At 43.2% G+C, this 16354-nt stretch overlaps 2 protein-coding genes across 2 annotated transcripts in view; one reads left to right on the top strand and one right to left on the bottom strand.

Moving 5' to 3' along the window:
• Positions 1-451: 451 nt before the first annotated feature.
• LOC139759569 (venom phosphodiesterase-like) lies at positions 452-15470 on the bottom strand. Its single transcript, XM_071681846.1, is given in 17 exon segments — positions 452-1784; positions 2132-2273; positions 2506-2749; positions 2935-3111; positions 3462-3597; positions 4253-4342; positions 5239-5421; positions 6015-6241; positions 7099-7330; positions 7709-7816; positions 8682-8798; positions 8990-9051; positions 9054-9132; positions 9450-9722; positions 10176-10210; positions 10992-11063; positions 15390-15470. Coding segments are annotated over 16 exon segments (2271 nt in total). The 5' UTR covers positions 11002-11063; positions 15390-15470; the 3' UTR covers positions 452-1628.
• Positions 4283-16354, top strand: part of LOC139759567 (receptor-type tyrosine-protein phosphatase epsilon-like) — a 34432-nt gene continuing 22360 nt past the window's right edge. Inside the window, exon 1 of the mRNA XM_071681844.1 lies at positions 4283-4391. The gene's annotated coding sequence lies outside the window, so the exon portion shown is untranslated. The remainder of the gene's footprint in view (positions 4392-16354) is intronic.

The raw sequence follows: 16354 nt of genomic DNA, 5'->3' as shown, positions 1-16354 counted from the left end.
CCATTTGGCAACTCACCCGGTTGAAAGCGTGCTCTAGTGGAAGACATTTATAACGAAAGGAGATGAATAAAGAGTCTAAGACAAAGAATATGGGAGAGGGGTGGATTAAAGCTCCTCAGATTTTTGTAGATTTCAGCCGTGGAATTTTTGAAATTGATATTAGCACAAACTAGTTTATGCGCGTATATGAACTAAGCCAGGTTATTACTTCCTCATTCCGAGATGCTGCGCAGGCCCGAATTTTGAGAGGAAATGGGTTCAGTGAGAGGAAAAGAATCGAGTATAGGAATTAGGAGGGAAGGGGAAAGAATAGGTTGTAATATGTATAGTGGAATCGTCGATGTAAGAGTAGATAGTGTGTGCAGCTGAAGAAACGCAACCTATACCGACAGAAAACGGAGGGTAGGCGAGAGGAAAAGAACACCACTGGTAACAGGACTGGAAACGAAAATTAATACTTGAAGCGTTTAATAAAAATAAACATATGTTTCGTAAATCATCAGAATATTTGATAACCCCGTCATTATTCGTACCTGCTTAGATATACGATAAGTTTACAGATCTTCCTATTTTCTACTCCAACCACATTAAGTCAAGAGTTTCTGTTCTCTTCTACTACCACAAACAGCCTCGTCACTACCACAAACAACCTCGTTAGGACCCACTCGTCTGTTGGTGTTCGAATTCACTTGTATTCATTTGTATCTGTAATGTTACATCATCACATGCTTTGGTGTCCCAAAGTTCGTTATAAACAAATGGTATGAAGCCAAACCTAATTCAACTTAACATAGTTTAGATTTTGCCAAGCTCGTAAAAACAGACATCATACCCTACAACATACATTATACTCTGCATTATACTCTCCATTGTACTCTACATCTGGCTTCTCGTAAATAGAAAAATAGCTTGAAAACTTATGTTAAAGTCTTTAGCTACTTTGAAATGTTTAGATGAAGTTTGGTTAATGAGCTTTCTTTTCGGTAATGAAAATATCTAACAACTTTCATCTCATTCACACCCTTAAACACACACACACACACTCACACACACACACACACACACACACACACACACTTAAACACACACACACACACTTAAACACACACACACACACACACACACACATGCACACACACACACACACACACACGCACGCACGCACACACACACATTATATATTGGAAAGGATCATAGTTTTGCGCGTGATCAAGTATATTCTTACGAGTCCACGGGGAAATGAAACACGATAAATTACCAGGAGCACTTTCGTGTAATAATCACATCATCAGGGGAGATACAAGAAAGAAATATAAGTCAGTTGTAACACAAGGAATGACGTAGCTAGGACGCCATTTGGTAAACAAGGGCTGTCACTTGTTTACCAAATGGCGTCCTAGCTACGTCTCTTCCTTGATAATTAACCGACTTGTATTTCTTACTTGTATCTCCCCTGATGATGTGATTATTACACGAAAGTGCACTTGGGAACTTATCGTGTTTCATCTCCCCATGGACTTATAGGAATACATTTAAAAAAAATTTGAAATATACATATATCTATATGTACTGAAACCAACAATACATATTCTCAGTTTAAAAATCTTGCGACCACTCCCAAGGGTTGACTACTTGGCCATGTCACTCCCCCAGAGGTCAGGGTGGACCCTCAAGATGACCCTGACCCGGTCAGGAAACGTCAGTGCAGGGAAGAAGGTCAGTCCAGTAGCAAGCTCCACATCGCGGACCTCAGCGCTGAAGATCTGGGCGTAACGTTCAGCCGACTGTTGTGGGGAAAAGGTTAAGATATAGTTTGAAATTTATGAACTCTTAAGAGATCATTGGTATTATCGAACGTTAAACCTCTTCATAGTTCTTTTGGTTAACGTAAAAGGGAACAATTAAAAAGGACCAAATAAGTGAAAGCAGCTCTGATTTTAGAAATAAGGGGAGATGACCACAGTTTTACCAGTTAAAGACGTCATCTTAGAACTGTGTAAGGTAAAGGAACCAAAATAACACGTTTGATGCATGCAAAGGACAGTTTTACAAATATGTACCGGAGAAAAAGTTATATATAGTTTCAAAATTTATAAAGGAAATATATACATATATATAATTTTCTCCTTACCAAACAGTTTGTGACAGCTTGGAATTGAGGGAAGATGAAGCTGATGGCGTCCAGACTCTGGTGAGGACACAGGTCAAGCGACGTCACCTTCTTCATGCAACGAGTCACCACAGCGAACATGTCAGTTGGAACCGCCGGTGTTCTAAAGTTGGTAAGGAAGACATAAAAAGAACTTAAGAATATGTGTCTATTATATATTAAGCTCCATAACCTTAACCAGGCCTCAAATACACTTGAGATATTGTCACACTTTATATACGTGATGTTGCATTCGGAAGGCTAAGTCAAGAGTCGAATTAGATTCTATGTATTATATATACAGGTGAACACACAGCGGCACAGAGGTGTGGTGAGGAGAGCGGGTTCCAGTCTACCTGAGAACGACCAAGTTGTCGTGATGGGAGTCGTCGTCAGCGTCGTACACAGGGCCCAAAACGACGTTGATGGGACCGTGCTTGTCGAACCACCTAGGAATCATCTGTTCCACCAGACGTCGCCACCTCTCCGCCAGCTGGTTGCTCATGGCCACACCGTTGCTCACGAGGTATGGCACTTCCCCATGGTTTCCATCCCCAGGGTCGTTACGCTCCCTTAGGAAGGTCGGACTTCCCGCCAGCCCTGATAGATAGTAGTCTCCCTTTGGTTATATATATATATATATATATATATATATATATATATATATATATATATATATATATATATATATATATATGGGTTTGCTCACTAGTTAACAAACATGACTGAAAAATACAAATTGAAAGATATTTTTATGGTATTAAGTCTAGATTTATCGGACTTACATGGAGGAAAGAGGGGCGTCATGGTAAAGTTGGCTAGTGTACTGAAGTCGGTGAGGGAGGGCGCGGCGCTGGGCTTCAGGCGAGGGTCGCTGGACCAGGCAGCGAGGGGCGTCTCGAAGGGCTTGTCTTCGACGGTGAAGCTGGTCCAGAGGGGCACCTTCAGGAGTTGAGAGTACCCTGCGGGGGTAGATGCCCTCTATTACCTGTGGCTCTCTAGGGCCTCTCTATTACCTAAAGCATGTCTATGTTTCCCCTGTTACCAGGGGATTTCTAGATACTCCCTCGTTACCTGAGGCTTTCCAGGTACACCCTGTTACCTTGGGCTGTCTAAATAACAGTCACCTGAGACAGACTGTCTAGGTTCCCCTGTTACTTGAGCATTGCCTTTATTTGTCATTGAATTGAGAACCGTCATCAAGAACTTGTTATCAGAAGCTACCATAAGTATGGCCTATAACCCCCCCTTCCGCCTTCCCTGTGGCTCATTGTCCTCGTTCACCCTAACCATGACCGTTTGGTTTACTTACCTGTGACGTGGCTGAGGTGATGGAGGAGGACCATGTCAGCCTTGAGGGTGGCAGAGTGTGGGGTTCCCCATGGTAGGTGTCGGGCCTCCGCCTCCTCTCTCTGCGACGCCGTCATGACCAATGCCGACAACCACCCCTGCAGGGAAAGACAGTTCAGGATGAGAACGTTTGATCCGTGTTTAGATACGTTAAACGCATTCAAAAATGTTTTATTCATGTTCAGAAACGTTTGACAGTCAGAAATGTTTTCATTCTTGATCAGAAACATCTGACACGCACATAAACGTTCCAGTCTAAGACTCTGAATTAACACACAGAAGACTCATTCACAGCGTTTTGACTGACCGAATTAGATTGAGGTAATATGAAGCGATACGTGGGATGTGAAGGGAAACATTATAGAAACCAAAAAACTGTCGAACATAAGCGATGAGGGTCTGTAGAAGAGCTTGGTCAGGGAAGATTTAAGATGAAAAATGTTAATAAAGACTAAGAAATTGTATGCACTATTTCCTGTTCTACAAAGAGTTTATGGGTAAGTTTATACGGTAGTATTTCAGGTTAAAATAAGATGAGACAGAAGTATACTTTTAGGTGAGTTATGTACGCCAATATATATATATATATATATATATATATATATATATATATATATATATATATATATATATATATATATATATATATATATATATATATATATATATGGCGTTTCTGAAAGCTAGGATCCATCAGTCAGACAACAAAGACTAAAGTCACTACTTAAAAACAAATGGAGTGAATGGCCTTACCTTATCTCCTGCTAGGTTACAGTCGCAGTCAGCGGAGGCCTGTGACTCTGCACCGTTGCCAGAGCAGCAGAGCGCTGGGGGTTGGACCTCCTGTTGGTAGACGAGAAGGAAAGTTTTAGTCATCAAAGACCTGCCGAAGGTATGGCTCATCACGTATCACTGTCATATCTCTCGGTACTTTTGACTAACATAAGGTACTGGTACATTAACACAACAATTAATTCCTACACTGACGTCAAGTATTACTTTATTTTGCATTCGTATAACTAACATTGTATGTACTAGCATACGTACATTTAACAGAGTATATTTGAGAAAGAGTTCTCTAAATTCCTACTTTGTCACTTCTATTATACTTTTTTTATATTCGAGACAGAAGCCCCTGCCTCTTGTACTGCTGCTCCTTAATTAATAATCACTTACGGGACAATCATTAAGAAAGAAAGGTTACATCTCTTTTTTTTTTTTTTTTGATGGTTGGGGAGAATGTGTAAGACACCTCCGATGGGTTGTCTCAACGTTTTAATTTGACTGCATCAGATTATCTTCAGAAGCGTGTGTTGAGGTCACTGAAGCAGCTGGGAATGACTGCAGGTTGCTAGACGAGAATGGGTAATAACAGTGGGCGGATATGCATGTATCGATGCGCAGTTATTGGTTGTTACGTGATGCTGGTCCGTGTAGCTGTGGCAGTAGTGTGTGTGTGTGTGTGTGTGTGTGTGTGTGTGTGTGTGTGTGTGTGTGTGTGTGTGTGTGTGTGTGTGTGTGTGTGTGTGTGTGTGTGTGTGTGTGTGTGCGCGCGCGCGCGCGTGTGTGTGTGTGTGTTTATAGGGGAGAAAAAATACTTCCCACTTATTCCCTGCGTGTCGTAGAAGGCGACTAAAAGGGGAGGGAGCGGGGGATGGGGCTGGAAATCCTCCTCTCCAGTTTTTTACTTTTCAAAAAAAAAAAAAGTTGTAAAGGTGGGTCAAGGAGGCAACATTTACCTTGGCAATGGTGGGGTTGGGAGGTGGGTTGGCCAGCAGGTGATGGAGCGCACCCCAAGTGCCGTTGTTAGGGACGGGCGCCACCCCCGTCAGGATAGTCATAAGGTTGTATAGTTCAATGTTATGGAAGGGCTCTACCTCCAGCCCATGCTGCAGGTCCGGTCCGTAGCCCACGAACAGCGCCTGTAGGAGGAGATGCGGCCTTAGAGACATGCACGAGGGAGAGATCCTACTTAGTGACGGGTTTTAGTAAAGGCGACAACTATGGTTCTGGAATAGATCTTCTTCCACGGAGACCCATTAAGGCGACAGGTCTTAGAGAGATCCAACCGAGATAGTATTCACATTGAGTCAAAGTCTCGACGAGGATCAGCCCTGGGCAGGAGCAGACGAGGGAGAGTTAAGACCTATGGTAGGAGAAATATTCTCTTCCCTATTTCTTCCTGGGGGATATAGAGCCTGTTGAGCCATAGAAGATGTTCTTAGAATCAAGAGAAGTAAGATATGACGTGCCTTTCCCACACCCTCGCCAGAGATTTGGTAGAATGGCTAAAGTTTTCAAGACATTTACTTATAATCATGAACGGAAAGCAACACAAAGCTGAACTTTCTCTTCGATTTATCTATACCAGGAAAATTGAGCTGTCGATCACTAGTCAGTAACTGAGCTACATTTCTTTTCCACAGCAGGAAGTACTTACTGACAAAACATCAGCCTTTGGCCAACCATTGTAAGTACTACAGTAACAAAGTCTCCACCTTGGCCAACCACTTACGTTCATCTCCGGGAAGTAGTAGTCATAACCATGGTAACCGTGATCAGGCCTCTTCTTCCTGTTGTTGGGGTTGATGTCTTCGACGCTGTACCCTGGATCAAGGTGAAGCACCAGGTCGTTGATGCGTCTGTTGTTCGTGTAGTGGAGTCGCTTGGGCAGGTCCTCTCGTCTGAAAACGCGCATTTTCTCCTGGCAAGACAAGCGTTGCAAAATGTCCAGCTTCGTTTCTGAAGAAGAAGAAGAAAGCTATTCATAATGCTACGATATGCAAAAAGCAATTCATAACTCTACGATATGCAAGAGAGAGAGAGAGAGAGGGAAAGATAATATCTAATGCCTGGAGTAAAGGAAAAAATAATATCTACATCAGAGCAAGCAGGAATGGCATTTTTTAGCGATGGGAAAGAAACAATGTGCGTATTGCATCGACGGAACCTTCTCTCTCTAAAGTCACCTGTTGAGGGTTTATGACGCATCGAAGAAAAAGCAAGTATTTTCTACGTTGACAGAGGAGAATGAAAACATTGCCTACAAGGATGACGTCCCATTCCTTTCCCAGAGAGTAAGTGATCTTAGAAGGCATTGAAAAACAATTTCTTGGTTTGAATAGAACCTTAGAAATGAATATTGCCACACAGCTATGAATAACACCCATGACAAAGACGGGATTATTTCCTCTTCTTCCACTGACGGAGTGATGAAACAAGGGGAAATTACAGAGCTAATGTGCCTGAGAAAAGTATAAAATGCTTGACTGTTATGTGTCAGACACAATCACCTTTGTGTTGAGTGCCTGTGACATGTTGAAAAATTGAGACATATTAATACCAACTTCTGATGTGTTCGTAACAGATATGAAATAAAAAATGAACTGTCCCCTGCCACTGTGTTGTGCCCCATACACTTTCCAAACAGGAAAATATAGTTCAAGTTATTTCATTGAAAACCTTTTTCACTGATAATACAAAACCTTTTCTAGTGCGAAGTACTTGCTACTGAAGAAAGACAAGCTAAGGTCTTTACTGTCTTAAATCCTATCAAGACTTGTCCCATCGTTTCTTTAGACCTGACCATCGAGCCTCACCTTCGTTGTCGTTGCGAAGCCTGATCCCCGGGGAAGCCCCGGAGAACACATCCGCTTCCATGTCGATTTCCGGCACGTATCGCTCCAAAGAAATAACCTTGTCTGGCCCACTCTGGGCCATACCGTGGTCAGATACCACCAGTATGTTGACACAGTGTTCCAGCTGCCGCTCGGCCAAGCCCTTCATTAGCCTAGAAATTTCATTATCCACAACTTGCAGCTTCTCGTTTAGCTGAAAGAAGAAAGGGCGGTGATGCATGAGTAAATAAGCAGCCATCTGGGCAAGATCATGTATGAGGAACCCTCGAAGGGCGAGTGCACTCGGCGTTCTGGAAGTTTTTCTAGTTAAGTTACACGATGAATGTATACAATCTTGTTCTCACGTCTTAAAGCGAAACGCCTCCTGATCGCAGTCCCATCTACATCCCTGCTCCTCTCCAGATGCCAATTCCACACCCGTGCACCTCCCTAGACGTTACATCAACACCCCTACACCTCCCCAAAGGCAGCATCCACATCTCTGCACCTCCCCAGATGCCACTTCAACACCCATGCATCTCCCCGAGGTACCAGCATCTACAAACCAACAACCCCCACAGCAGCCACCTACCTGTGGCGAGTATGGTCCCGTAGCGTGACCCTCATGATCTGGTTCGTTAAGGTAAAGACACACCCAGGCGGGTCTTTCGTCAGCTGTTAGGGACAACCATTCCAAGACCTGCAATACAGAATGACTTGAAGCACTCACAACAAATCATCGTATGCAAACCTGTGTTGCAGAGGGCTGGCTGACACACTGCTTATGAGAAATATACATTTTCTGTGGATTCCTGAGCTCTGTAAGCACTACTACTGAAAGGGACTACATGGAACAGTATTTGTCAGGGCCTGTAACAGTGACGCAGTCGTCTTTAAAACACTTCCCCAGCACTTGTAACAATGGCGCTGCTACACTTAAGGCCCTGTGAGCTACAAAGCTCTCGTACTTAGAAAGATTCTGATGTCTGTTGGTGAAGTTGTCATATTGTGACGGCTGTTACTGTACTCTTAATCTATCATGGTTCTCTAACGGCTGTTATCGTATAAGCGTACTCAAAGGTTTAATTCATCGTACTCTAATGGTTAAGATATTGTACAGTAAGGATTATAGTATCTTAGTGTCAAAGGTATCGTTCTCCAAGGTTTAAAACAATCGTAATATGACGATTAGTTTTAGTACTGTAAGTATTAAAGCTATTGTATGCCAAGATATCGTACTCTAATGACTAAATCCATTGTATGCTAACTGTTACAAATACTATCCTGAATTACAGTATCCTAAGGATTAAAGTTATCATTCTCTAAAGATTAAAGGTACAGTATGCTAAATTTTAAGTTATCGTACTCTGAGAATTAAAGTTATTGTACTCTAACGACTAAGTCAACTTACCATTCAAGTTACGTATCAGTTCTATAAGATGTATATCATCAAACGAAAGAAGTTGAGATCCAGGGCTCACTGCGTTGGTTAGACAGAACAAGAGACAGAACAACAGGTAATGGCAACAGAACCGTTGTTATAGTACAGAGGGCACGACACTTACTTGTTGAACTCGGTTCCGGTAGGGAACGCTCCTCTCGTACTTGCGCCAGTAAGTGGGATGCATTCCCTGGATGTCGGCATCTGAACCAGGCCAGAAAAAGGTGGCGCTTTTCTTCCCCTGGAGACAAAGTAGGCGGATATTACTACACATACAAACATTGCTGACGGACACAGACAGATTCGAATCCCGGACAGATGAGCCGATTCACAGATAACCCAGCTCTTCATCCTCCTCTTTAATAGTGTTGACGAACAAGAGCCAACGGCAAGGAAGCAATCATAAAGACTAAAACACAGTCCAAAACTTACATGCCTGGCTAGGGTATTCCAGATTGGCTCCCCGCCCCACCAAGTGCCGTTGAACTTGACGAGGTCCTGAGGGAAAAGTTCGCCTGGAACACGGGATCGAAGAAGTAGTTGCTGATGATCCCATGGCTCTCTGGGTACAGGCCCTGCAGGCAGCACAAGATCGACACCACCATAAACATCAGGAGTGAGAAATAAGAAATATATATATATATATATGAGTGAACTACTCCGGGTTTTGGGATCCACAACCTTTTATAAAAGATTCCGTATGATCCAAAGAAAGATTCACAACCACTGGAGCATTCGGTGTGAGTGAAAGACTCAGTATAGATACAGCAATCCAGTTTAGTGATGAAACTGACATCAGAAGGCAGGAGGGACTCGTGGCTTACTCTCGACGCTACGAAGCAAAAGTGGGCTTGTGAGCCTCATACGACCCCCATGTTTACCCTACACATACCGTGACTATGCTATAGTGGTTGGAGAAGGTGACAGTGGGGAAGGAGGACATCATGAAGGGAGAGTGAACTCCGTTCTCCGCCATCCTCTGTATGGTCGGAGTCAGTCCTCTCTGGAGGTAGTCAGCTCTAAAGCCATCGAGAGAGACGAGGAGAACTGGGCGGTGACCATAGTCGGCGGGGCATTGCGAAGGATCTAAGCGACTCGGAAGGGTTTCTCCACCTAAGGTCAAAGACAGAGTCACCACTAAGGCCACCACCAGCGATGAGCTAATCTGTTGGTAGAGGAGGTGGGGTAAGTGGGCGCAGGTGGGTGTATGTCACAGGAGTTTTTTTTTTTTTTTCGCTGACAAAAGTTTCTTTTTTTCTCGATATTTAAATGACATTGAGAGGCCATGGTCCTCAGCAGGAAGGTTTGTGTTCTGGCTCATGCAAATTTGGAGATTTTACATGTTATCTGTACACTTCACTATCACCCGTGATGACCAGGGGGGTGTGTGGTAGGAATGGGAAGAAGAGATGTTGCTCGTGAAAAACTTCGGTCTCTCTCTCTCTCTCTCTCTCTCTCTCTCTCTCTCTCTCTCTCTCTCTCTCTCTCTCTCTCTCTCTCTCTCTCTCTCTCCAGCATAATTCCAGGCTAACAAACCCATCCAACCCCCTTGACACATAACACGTCCACTGAGGGAACGTTCGTACCGCTAAGGGACATCAGGAAACGTTCTACTCACGGCTGTGATGATGGCGATGTGCCACGGGTTCATTCCTGGAAGAGAAAGAGGTGGTACATGTAGTTCTTCATTGCCACAGCTCGTACGCACATGGAAGGTATATAACTATTACTATAAGAAACCGGGTCAAGCTAATTTCTGTCTGTGATGTTCAGTGTAGTTTACAATATGTGTGAGCGTGTGTGTGTGTGTGTGTGTGTGTGTGTGTGTGTATCAAGACAACATACACATCGGATCGGATATACAGACACACAGAGCAAAGACTTAACGCCCAGATTCGGGATGACTTTCATATCCTCGTAGACATGAGGGTACGACCCTCGAGCACGTCGCTACGACCCTCGAGCACGTCTGTGCGACCCTTGAGCGCGACGGCCTGAGCCTTAGATGTAGCGTCTCCCTTTAATATAACCCTTAAGGGTCTGGTCAAAGGTCACGTCAATCGTACCTAAAGTTCGTAACTTCTTGCTACAAGTCGTACCGTTGTGCACACGAAGGTCGTACTGTTGTGCACACGAGGGTCTATACAGTCGTGCACGCGAGGGTTCATACTGTCGTGCACACGAGAGTTCATACCTTCGTACACACGAGGATTCACACCGTCGTGCACACGAAGGTTCACACCATCTTGCACGCGAGAGTTCACACCATCGTGCACACGAGGGTTCATACCGTCTTGCTCAAAGGGTTTAACTACTCCCATGTGATGTGTGCTAGTTAAGGTTCAAATGTCTTCTAACCACTGTCAGCATAAGACTTTCCTTATCCATATTTCAAAAGGAGCAAATTAAAGGATGTATTCTGTTGCGTTCCTACCTGAGATCATGCTGCATCAGTGGTCAGTATTAAGTGATCACGTTGTCAGCTTCTTTAGCACCACGACGTCAGCTGAAGGTGGAGAGACAGACAGGTTGTGAAGACGATAGCACGAGAAATGGTATACGATGCAAGGCATCAGTCCCAGGCACGTCACCAACACCAGGCGCGTCACCAACACCAAGCACGTCACTAGCACCAGGCAGTCACCAACACTAGGCACGTCACAAACACTAGACACGTCACCAGCACAAGGCACGTCACCAACAGTAGGCACGTCACCAACAGCAGGCACGTCACAAACACCAAGTACGTCACCAGCACCGGGCAGTCACCAACACGAGGCACGTTACTAGCACCAGACACGTCTCCAACTCCAGACAAGTCGTCAGGTCCTGGTCAGGAGACACAATGAACACTGGCTAGCCATCTAACGTCAGGAAATTACTCTTGCCTTCCCCATGATACGTCAGGGTAAAACCCACTTGCCACATTACACGTATACATATATATATATATATATATATATATATATATATAGATAGATAGATAGATAGATAGATAGATAGATAGATAGATATAGATAGAGATATATAATGTTCACTGACACAGTTGTATCATAACGGATTATTAGTATCAAAGATAGTGACATACTAGATAACCGGAAATGAAAATGAATACATGAGACTTGATTGAACTTACCTTTGGTGGTTATCCATTTATCTTGGAGTAGCAGCAAATAACAGAACTGGACCCAGGAAAGTTCCTACGAGATACTGAATTCCTCGAGGGAGTCGACCTCGAGAAACGAAACCCCACGAGGCCTCGACGCAGTTGTATAAACTTGCCTCTCAGCCAAACATTTTTATTTTAAACAGTTTTCTCGCTTTTCTTGCTTTTATACCGGTGGATGAAGTAAGTCAAGAGATAGAAATGCTATTTTCTTTTATTCGTAATTTATTCGTGTGCATCAGTTCGACTTCAGGAGATACAGTTGAGGACCGTAAAAGATAGTTCAAGTCCACCGACAGCGGAGTGGCAGTGTTCCAATCCTTCCGTTTGGCTTCACTTAACCTTTTCTTTTTCATTCAAGTCCAGCTACTAAAGCACATCATATATCCTGAATCGGCTTTTGTATCACAAGGTAATAGGGATGAAAACTATAGGAATTCACGGCTTCAGTACTAACGTCAGATTGCATTTGAAAGTTCCAAACAGAAGCGGTGGAGCGGAGTGGAAAGTTCGGAAGTTAAAAAAAAGCTGTGACAGTCATGCTTGCAGAGCTGAGGGTGAGGCTGCAGGAGGCGGTGACTCTCTCTCTCTCTCTCTCTCTCTCTCTCTCTCTCTCTCTCTCTCTCTCTCTCTCTCCAACCTGCTGCTGCTTCGGAGGCATTTTGTGTGATCATGACAAACATCGTATTGTTGGTATTTCATGAAAAACAATTCAAATAGCCACCCATCTCTAAGTGATTGCTTGGCGAATAAGTAATTTCTTTTTCACTAAAAGATACACGAATTCACCACCTCCGTCGCTGTAAATTCGTGCCGTAAAAAGTTGTGGACTGAAACCCCTTTCAGCTTCCCTTCCCTAACTTGTTCCAGTGTTTATGCAACAGGTCACGACTGTGTGGAGCTAAGTTAGATTTTCTCTCACTTGGAAACCAGGAAAACATTAATCCACGCATAGAATTAGTTTATGTTGCTTCCTTTGTGGGACGCGATACTTAAGACGTTGGCGGGTTTATTCTGTCCTGATCTCTCGCTGGTTTTGAACTAACACTAGGCGACCCATAGTCATGGGGTTGTATTACATATATATATATATATATATATATATATATATATATATATATATATATATATATATATATATATATATATATATATATATATATATATATATATCAAAACCTACTCACAGAAATAGATATACATCACACTCACACCAGGAACTATAAGTACAAAATTATATAAACACATGCACACACACGCTCACACACACACACACACACACACACACTCACACACACTGCAGCACATCACATAACACTATTGTTACACTGTAGGCGACAGAACTAAATGAAGCACCTGAGTTTGTATAGTGTATTGTCTGCACTTCAATCCCAACTACATCCGGTGGCCTTAGGTGAGGCTGCGGATGTAGAGTTCCCAATTCACAGATGTTGACTGGCTGGCGGATTTAGCACTTGAATTCGCAAAGAACTATTGGACTGGATAAACCTCCATTATTATTACTTTCTTGATTGATGAAAAACGTACATATTTTTCTCTTTCATACATGATCGCCACCTCCAGTGTGAGGGAGGTAGCGCCCAGAACAGATGACCGAGTATTGCAGGATGTGAGGATTTCCAGTTACCCAACCGTGCCCCCCCCCCCCTAGTCGCCTCCTACGACTTGCTGGGAATACGTGGGCAGTATTCTTTCTCCCCTATCCCTAGAGAGAGAGAGAGAGAGAGAGAGAGAGAGAGAGAGAGAGAGAGAGAGAGAGAGAGTTTACGTAATAGCAATCTCCTACTCACATACGTATACTTAGGCACATCTCTCTTTCTAAACCAGGCATTCCCAATCACCAGTCTTTTTTCAGTACACAAATTCACAAGCTCTTCACCATTTCCATTTACAACGATGAATACCCCATATACACCAATTATATCCTCAACTGCCACATTACTCACTTTCGCATTTAAAACACCCATCACTAAAACCTGGTTTCGTGCATCGAAGCTGCTGACACACTCACTCAGTTGCTCCCAAAACACTTACCTCTCGTAATCTTTCTTCCCATGACCAGGTGCATACACACCATTATGTATGTATTTGCTTAGTCGTTGTAATATATTCTCCACCACGAGCCCTGTTATCATACAGAAGGTCGCCTTCGCAACAACCTCATTTTCCATGCTGCTCAGGGAGTAACATCTCTCCACTTCTGACCACCAATTAAGCAGCCATGGGCTGATGTTGTAAACACAGGGGAAGGTACATGGGAAGATGAGACAGAGACCTAGTGGTCTGTTGACGGGATCGTCTGTGTGGAGACGGTAATAGATAAAAGACAGGAGGGCGGACGAACACTATGGAGAGTAGAGGGGCATCTGTGAGAGGATGAAATGAAGTCAGGGAGTGTTCCTTTGTGGTAGAGGAGGAACCCAAGGTCTTCCCTAGGGTCTAGAGTAGGCTCCAGTAGCCATGACTGGCATGTGGCTGACGCTGCCACACCTCACCTTACAAGGAAGGGACGACCAGTGTAGGTATCTTGGTGCTCTAATGTAAACATCTTACAACAGGGGTGAGGACGGGAGAGGATAGGCAGTTCACTAGGTTCAGTCCTCTCTCTCTCTCTCTCTCTCTCTCTCTCTCTCTCTCTCTCTCTCTCTCTCTCTCGGTATCAAAGTCGGGAGCACTTGTCTGCACGGATATGGTCCAAATACAATAAATTCATGCTTGAATTCAAATTAGATTTCTCTAAAAAACAAATCAACAGAGTTTACAGAACTTCACGTTGGTATTCTATGATTTCATTTACGTAAACTCTCTGCTTGACGGTATAATTCATCCAATACACTACACGAGTTTAGTTTACGTAGTTTGTGTTCGACTTACCCCGCATTGCAAAGGCCACGCAAATGTCCCTCATGCCCATATAACAGCATATCTCTGTAATCTCTAATGGTATAATTAAGGTCACGTTTTAGTATAGAGGCACCACAGTAAAATAATTCACGGATTTATAGGAAACGAATATCAGTGGGCTCTTTATATCTTTAGTGGAAGAGTTTTAGACCAAAGGACCGTGATTTGCTGTATTGCTTTTAGCTAACGAACGATAGATAAGTGACATCTGGGAAGGTTATAATGATCAAAGAAGCACGTCTAGAAATCAACTGTACCTGAGAAAATCTGACGTTCCAGAGGCCGAGATTTGTCTTAGTCGACGTTAATGTTGAAATATATCAACACCATCGTCATCTTCCCTCCATAAAAGTTACAGACAATGTGAGGAAGAGAACACATCCAGCGAACACATCAGACAGCGAATAGACCCATCGACAAGAGGAAAAAAAAGACGTAATAGTTACATGTTTTACCAGTAACTTCCAAATCAAGGGAAATATATGTTGCCAAGAGATGTTAGGTGAGATTCTCACAGATTCCTTACTCATAACCCCACATTAACTTATACCCAACATCTCCCATGATTATCACAGCCTTTCCCCTTCTCTCCATCAAATCCATTACATCATAGGATAACAAAATAGCGATCCAAACCACAATCTAAATCACTTCCACTGAGTACAAGGTATTATTACTCCAAGGGCACCTGAACTGTAACTAACACTACAAAATGAATAACTGTATTACTAAAACTCTTACTGTAGACTGTCCGAACACAACGTTGGTTGAAGTCGCTAGCTCCCGACACTCAGCAAAAACGTTTGCCAACTGATGTATAAAAACTGTGCTGGTTGGTACAGTTGCCAAGTACATCAGTACTCTCGCGTGATACTTGTACGCTGTTATTTTGAGCTGTATCCTTAGAGGCTCACTGTTAAAAGATGATATGTAATCTTACCTTAAGTCTAGCTTGGAGGCACAGTGTGTGTGGAGAAGTTCAACACGGTATGTGTGTTTGTGTGTGTGTGTGTATGAACCGAGCACTTGAGACGACATCTGGTATTTGGTGAAAAGATTTCTCAGTGGAAGGCGGAACCACGTATCTGGGCGATATGCGCGCGCACACACACATAGTTTTACTCCTGGGTCTGAGAGGGGCATGGGAAGATCACGTTGATAAATACTGAATAGTTTTGTGTACCATAATCTCGAGTATATAAAAAAGGACAAGTTTGTCTCACAAATGGTGCATGTTGGTTCCCTCAAGGCCCCTGTGGATTCCGAATCAGCAGACCCCACACAACGTAATTTTTTACAGCAGCTAGACTGATTAAACAACGTAAAAGTACTAAATGATGAAGAAAAACCTACACAAAATTTTCAGTAAATTCTTTGATTATGAATCAACAATTTTTCCGTTTTTATTAGACTTGTCTGCATTAAGTCCTTCATAGGCTTTTTATAGTAAAGTATGGGATGTTTGGTTACGTAAAGCACTGTGCTTGGACGGGAATGAATTCTGTTGTAAGTTATGGAAGTAAGTGCCAGGGAATAATATACAGTGCCAAAGAATGATTGATGGTGAAGGTTGACGGTGCCAAATAATGGTTAACGGAGCCAAAGAGTGGTTGACGGTGTCAAAGAATGGTTAACGGTGCCAAAGAATGGTTGACGGTGACTGAGAATGGTTACCGTTGAAAAAGAATGGTTGACACTACATAGAT

Source organism: Panulirus ornatus, chromosome 33 (assembly GCF_036320965.1).
Source record: "Panulirus ornatus isolate Po-2019 chromosome 33, ASM3632096v1, whole genome shotgun sequence".
Lineage (NCBI taxonomy): Eukaryota > Metazoa > Arthropoda > Malacostraca > Decapoda > Palinuridae > Panulirus > Panulirus ornatus.
Note: the sequence above shows the minus strand (reverse complement) of the source record. Positions and strands in the feature narration are given on the sequence as shown.